Here is a 7,325-nt window from a genome sequence, read left to right on the forward strand (position 1 = left end):
TACGTACGCAACAAGGTAACAACAATAAACAATATATGCCTCTTTTTGATTCTTAGAGGTCACATAGTTGAGTATAAAATATCACAAAATTAATTTAGATGAAAGTGAGATGAAATGAAACAAAGAACATTATTCTCTTAGGAGTTACTTTTGTGATATTTGCATTTTAGTCCTCATATCTTGGAAGGATGCAAATTGGTTCTTATATCTTAAATTAGTCCTCTTCCCTCGTCTCATTAATCAAAACCGGTAGCTACTCCCTCCTCCGCCATGAACACCGCCGACCATTGGCGTTTTCTCCCTTTGTTTTCCAATTCTTCGGCAAGACTTTATTAAGATTTTATTTGGTTGAAAGAAAAAAAACGAATATAAAAGATAGAAGAAAAAAAAGGTTGAGTAAATTTTTATTTTTGTTAAATATGTTTGAATGAAAAAATATATATATATAATATTATAAAAAAATAATTTTATTTTTATATAATACAAAAGAAAATTATATATTTTTTATATATATATTATATAGTAAGATGATGACAAGGAGAGAGAGAGAGGCTAACTGTAACGGCTTAATTTGTTGTCTAAAAATAAACATTTAAAAAAAATTACTAAAAGTTTATTAGAAATGATAGTTAGACTTTTTTGCAATTAAAATAATAATTTTAAAAAAATGTACGGTTGAGCCCTTATAGCAACTATATATGATATTTAAAAATTAAATTAAATAAGTATTTTATACTAATAATTAATTTTAATAGTTAATTTTAATATTGGTCTTTATATAAAGGAAATTACGGAAATAAAATATTTGGGTTCTAAAATTATGAAAATACAACTTTTACAGTTTGGATACAAAAATACAATCTTTTAGAAATCTATGTAAACCGCTGATGGGGTTCTACGGTTTCTAAATACATATAAATCATGGGTAGGGTTCCACAATTTACGTTCAAAAGCTTGTTTGCACAGAAACCGTGGTAGGGGTTCTACGGTTTCTATTGGCAGTGAAAATGAACATAAACCGTGGAAGGAGTCCAGCAGTTTATACTTCCAAAACCTTAGAGAGAGAAAGTGACGTTCTAGAGAGAGGGGGAAGAGAAAAAGTGTGGTGATTCAGATTTTTCTTGAGCCGGGATCATGGCAGATGAACGTAGTCTTTACCGTCTCAACGGCGTTGCGCACATAGCCGGCAGCATCAACAGAGAAATTTGGTATTTGGTATTTTGTTGTTAGAACGCATAGTCTAGGATTAGGATTTTGAAGTTAGGAGATAGGTTCAAATGTTTAAGTAGAATGATGTTCCTCTTGTATTTGAGACATAGGGTTCAAATTGTAGTGTTGTTGTTTAAGCGTTCATGTTTGAAAACTAAGTTTCAAAATTTGAACTTTTAAACATGTAAGTTTAAATTCAAGTATTATAGTCTTGGTTATTAAGATTTTGAAACCTTAAAGAGTAAATTTTGTAAATTGAACCTAATGGTTATATTTGCATTCTTAAATTTAAAAATTATAAGTTTTGTATTTTAGCTTTCTTGAACCTAAGATTTAGATTATATAATGTTACGTTTAGTATTTGCTTATTTTTGAATTAAAGATTTGAGTATTATATCAAAGTCTTATTAAATTGAACTTAGAATGGTTGTTAGTGATGCAATCTCACTTGGTTTTGGATATTTATCTCACATGTTACAGTCTAGTAGGTGCATCACTAGTGTCCAGAGGCAATAGAACATGCTTCTGCATGACAGGATTTTACCGTATCTGGAGAGAGCAGGTCTGTATCACCTGGCGAGACTCAACACGAGGTGGTTCTAGTTGGATGAGCCCCTCGTCAGCGCATTCATTGAGAGATAGCGTCTTGAGACGCACACCTTTCACATGCCATTCGGGGAGTGCACCATCACACTGCAGGATGTCGCATACCAACTAGGGTTGCCCGTGGATGGTTTACCTGTATCCGGGTTCCTTACAGATTTTGAGAAGCTGATGGAGGATGGCAGATCCATTTAGGAGTGGTTTGAGGAACTATTTGACGAGCTTCCCCCGCCGAATAAGGTGAAGCAGTTTACGGTCCACTTCACCTGGTTCCACGAGAGATTCAGGGTGCTGCCGTAGGATGCTACTGAGGATACTTTACGGATATATGCACGGGCATATATTATGATGCTGCTATCCACTCAGTTGTTCGGTGATAAGAGTGGAAACCGGGTTCATGTTCAGTGGTTGCCATTTGTGGCGAGACTTAATGAGATGGGCAGTTACAGTTGGGCTTCTGTAGCACTAGCTTGGCTATATCGATGTATGTGCCGGGTTGCCAATATAAATGTGACGAACTTGACCGGCCCGCTCCAGTTACTGCAATCATGGATTTTCTGGCGGTTCCCTAGTCTCAGACCGTGTGGATTCGATGATTTTTCTTTTCCGTTGGCTTCCAGGTATCGATATATGGGCAATTAGCATTTCAGTTTTCATTTTTTAGGTTCAAGTTATTAACTTAGTTGTTATCAGTTTACATATTCATATAACACTATCTTCGTTTTGGCGGGCCACGTATTTACCGACATCCGACCGCAGGGAGGAGAGAGTTATCTAGTGTCGGCTTGCGTTGGACTGCTTAGGTGATCGAGATGTAAGTTGTGTTTATTGTTTCAAATTTTAGCTCCTTTTTTCCTAGATGATAAGTATTTAATGGACTAACGAATCATGCTATAAACATTTGCAGATTTTTTGGGAGCCTTATGCTGCACTCGACATGCTGGCCGTTGTTCATCCAGAGATTCTAGTCGAGGAGCATAGTCGGTTATGGTGCGCATGTACTAGTTTGGTTTACTTCGCTGTCATTGAGTGGCACCAGGTGGATAGGGTGTTGCCACAACTCGGTGGTGTTCAGCACGTGCCTGATACGGCATCAAATATTGACTGGCTTCATTCCAAGGACGGTAGGGGTGGGGATAGGTGGTTCCCGACCTACTATCAGGTGTGACATCTGAATTGGCAAAACAGAGTTGACGCTGTTTTGAGTGTTCCCCCTGTACCTCTGCAGTCTGTCCTCGGATAACAAAAAGCTCTGCCAGCCTCCCGTATGTGGACTTCACTAGTGCAGTAATCGGCAGATTCCATGTCCCCTTCAATACAAAGTTTACACTCTCAGATATATTCGTGGTCATGTGGCCAAACCGTCAGCCTCCATCCTGATGTTGGGTCCACTTATCATACTCCAATTGGTTGGCCCAATCACACATGACCGAATTCTCAGTCCTCATAATATCAAACTAATAGTCAAACTCTGCCTTAGTCTTGGAGTACGCTGCATTCACTAGCAGCCGCCTCGCATCCTGACCTTTGAAACTGAGGGCAAAGTTAGCGGCAACATGTCGAATGCAATACGCTCGATATGCATGAGGCGTTAGCCACGAACTGTCAGTTGCCTCCAGTGCAGCCTTAATGCCATTGTGCCTATCAGAAATCACCAGAATGCCTTCTTGTGGGGTCACATGTTGACGCAAGTGGGATAAGAAAAAAGCCCAAGACTCAGTATTCTCCTCCTCAACAAGTGCAAACGCAACTGGTAGTATATTCAAGTTTCCATCTTGTGCAATAGCCAGAAGCAAAGTCCCGCCATACTTTCCATACAAATACTTCCCATACAGATGAGTCCTGTCGATGCTAACTAGTGGCTTATAATGCCTAAATGTCTCAATGCATGGAGGGAATGTCCAAAAAAGACGATGAAAGTACCTCGTAAACTCATCAACCTGATCACCAAAACACGTACCGAAGAGGTCTTCAATAATGCCACGGTTTCGTCCATCGTGGCTTGTACCCCTAGGATCCAGCTAGGGGTGGCAAACGGGCCTAAACCCGCCGGGCCAGCCCGCGTAACCCACCAAAAAAGGCGGGCTGGGCTGAAAAATCGGGACCGCCAAATAGCAAAAGCCCGTCTAACCCGCACCGCTTAAACCGCGGGTTTTGGTGGGCTTTGGCGGGGCGGGGCAGGCTTTCCCGCCGGGCTAAGGTTTTTTTTAGTGAGGGGGTATTTTTGTAATTTTTTTCCTAAAACCTAACTTCCCCCAACCTAACTTACAAGAGTATGAAGATAAAAATTGAGTGTTTTGAATTATGTTTATGTTATTTTGGAGACAATATTTATAATTATGTTTTGGATTATGTTTATTTTGCTTTGGAGAGAATATTTATACTTATATTTTGAATGAAAATTTGGTTTATAATTATATTTATTAGATATTTATAATTACAAAGACTTTAATGTTTGTGAATATAAAAAATATAATTTTTTATACCATTAGAAATTATAAATTTATTAATATGGTTGTGAAATTATATATATTACTTAGTAGTTAATAGTAAAAAAAAAAAAGAGGAGCTTTGGCGGGCTTAGCCCGCCAGCCCGCAGTTAGGCGGGGCGGGCTAGGATTCTAGGACCGCCTAATTAGGCGGGGCGGGGCGAGCTTCCCCGCTTGCCACCCCTAGATCCAGCGTGGCAACTCGACATATGACTCCTTCCAATCCCCATATATCTGTGCAACTGCCTTCTGTTTTTTCATCCATACCTTCCTATAACTAGGCCTGAATCCATAGGTTTCCTCAGTAGCTTCTTGCACCGCTGCATCTGCCCTAACCATTGGAAAGATCCTGCACAAATGATATGGTGATCAAGCTGTCGGTGGTTGCTCGAAATCAAAGTGGCCAAGCAAGTGTGAGGTCCATTGTACCTTCTAACCTCCCAATTACCCTTATGCTGTCGAAGTGTGATGCGAATCAACCACGTGCAGCCATTCCCAAACTCCTTGCATCTCCCATGAAACTTCAGATGATCTGACTTCATCACCCGATATTGAACTCCACGATGAATGCTATAATCCTTAACACTCAACACAACTTCCTCCTTAGTCTGGAAAGATTGACCAATCTGAAATTCTCCAGAAGGATTTTTCTTGTGTAACCCCTGGCCTCCGGAGGTGGGATCTATGTTTGGCTGCTAGCCGATTGCTTCCAAGTTCCATGTCGAGAAATGTGGCGGTTGTTGTCCTGAACCAGAACTGGATGGCCCCCGACATGCTGGTGGTGTCCTGGGAGTATCTTCCTCACTGTCTCCCAATATGTGATCCGGCTCACCCTCACCAAAAAGTGCAGGAATCAAACCAGGTGACCTAGCTGCCGCTGGTGGAACGGATGTAGGTTCAACCAAAAGACCATAAGCTGCAACGACAAGCATCGAAGTTGATGCACCCCCACCGTCATCGACTGAGGACTCGGTGCGGATACACCAGAACTGTCAAAACCATCTTCCAACTTGGCATACAGCTCGTGTATTCTCACCTCCAAAAAACTGCGTCGACAATGAAACAAAACCTCCATATCTTCGTTCGACCCTATCACAAATGTTTCATACTGCACACCAGTTGAAACAATCGCAATTGGAATCTTGTAGAACACCTTCTTCACCCACTTGGACCCACATAACCCTGTCTTTTGCAATATGCTCGTCTTTAGTTCTGACAAAGTATTTGTCATACGAACAAAAAACACTGACCGGTTCTTTGTCAGTGAACTTAATGTCGTGCCTTTTGCTTTTTTTTTTCCAGAGCAGTGGACTAGGACCAAAAAAGTCTCCTCACTCATTTTTAAAGATGTGAAAATGACTCTTTACATCACACCACTTCCCCTTGGTGGGTATTTATAGGCGAAATAGGTCCAGGCATAAACCGCTGAACCCCTGTCATGGTATATGTCTAATTGCACACTCCACAGAAACCGCGGGACTCCTACCACGATTTCTGGCCTAATTTTGTTTTAACATAATTCGTTGGAGGGGTGCAGCAGTTTACATGCATTTGGAATCCGTGGGACCCCTCCCGTAGTTTACATAGATTATTAGAAAGTTGTATTTTGGTATCTATTTTGCAAAAGTTGTATTTCGGTAATATTAAAACTCAAATATTTTATTTTGGTAATATTGAAACTCAAATCTGTGGTTAAGAGTGTTCACGGGTCAGTTTGGTTCAAATTTGGAGTGAAATTAGAACTGAACTAAAACAAACCGATTAAGAACATTTGATTTGCTACCATTTTAACTATGCACTTAAATCAAATCCACTTAATTCGATTTTTGAACAGCAACGTTTTCACCTAATTTGAATCTATTGGATTCGATTTATATAGAAATGTGCTTTGAGACTTTGACGTTGCATTTTCTGGTTTGAGACATTCAGGTAATATTGATATGCATTTGGTTTAATGAGGTGAATTGCCCTTATCAAATTATTTCTATTATTTATGCACTATTTTTCTCTTTTGGTAATTATCCATTGATAAATATTGAATTAATAATTCTGTTTATCATACTTCAATGTGTTTATTTTTAAACTATTTGTTTAAAAGAGTGAAAAAATATGAAATCAATATTTTCATGGATCATAGAAAATACGAAGTAATCAATATTTATCAAAAATATATTTATTATATCATACATTTTCTTCTTATTACAAATAAAAATATAATATTAAAAACTAGGAGTAGCTAAATTTAAACGATATTTAAAGACTTAACTCTTATTTGATGCGTAATATTTTAGACTAAATATGATAAAAATTTGAATTTTCAAGATTTTATGCGCTTCCAATATTATGTTAATAGATACATAAATCATCTCATAGGTAGAAAGCTTTGCGTATATAAATACAGCCGCTTGTAACTTTCATGGGGCGGGTTGGGTGCAATAGTTTTCTTTTTGCTGTAGCTCTTAATGCGCCATGATTGACTCCATTGTTATTATATATTGAGATGAAATCTTTTTTTTTTTGAGAAAATAATGAGTTCTCTTCTTCTTTCTCTCTTTTTTGTTTCTCTCATTTTTTTACCTACCATATGTCTCTTATATGTTGTCACAACCCAAAATAAGTCATGATTGATGCTCAGGAAAATAGTTCCTTAACAAGTCTAACATATTCGAATATAAGATAAATAAGAAGGTTGCAAATATTTTTGATAAATTTACACTTTTTAGAATGAATAAGTTATATTTTAAACAAAAATAAAATAAATAAATATGGATGGATCTTGCCTGTGACATATAGAGCAGATGACGTCTAAGAACTCAACAAAGAATATATACCCATTACAGATCATTATTCTTGAATAGAAAGACTCAAATAATCAAATATTTATTCTTGAAAAATTTTTTTAGAAAAACAGAGTGAATTTTATAATCCAGTAACTAGATAGTACATCTATAATTTTCATGAGACTATATAAACATTATTATACAAATAATTTTAGTTAGAAAATAATAATTTATATGAATAAGT

At 37.7% G+C, this 7,325-nt stretch overlaps 1 protein-coding gene across 1 annotated transcript; it reads right to left on the reverse strand.

The window, feature by feature from the left end:
• Positions 1–3,269: 3,269 nt before the first annotated feature.
• On the reverse strand, positions 3,270–5,532 carry LOC107470832 (uncharacterized). The gene is made up of 5 exons (XM_016090256.1): positions 5,338–5,532; positions 5,009–5,290; positions 4,731–4,909; positions 4,569–4,632; positions 3,270–3,752 (listed from the first exon to the last, which is right to left on the reverse strand). The coding sequence occupies exons 1-5, from the start codon at positions 5,530–5,532 to the stop codon at positions 3,270–3,272; spliced, it is 1,203 nt and encodes a 400-aa protein (XP_015945742.1).
• Between the last annotated feature and the right edge of the window lie 1,793 nt (positions 5,533–7,325).

Source organism: Arachis duranensis, chromosome 10, assembly GCF_000817695.3.
Source record: "Arachis duranensis cultivar V14167 chromosome 10, aradu.V14167.gnm2.J7QH, whole genome shotgun sequence".
Lineage (NCBI taxonomy): Eukaryota > Viridiplantae > Streptophyta > Magnoliopsida > Fabales > Fabaceae > Arachis > Arachis duranensis.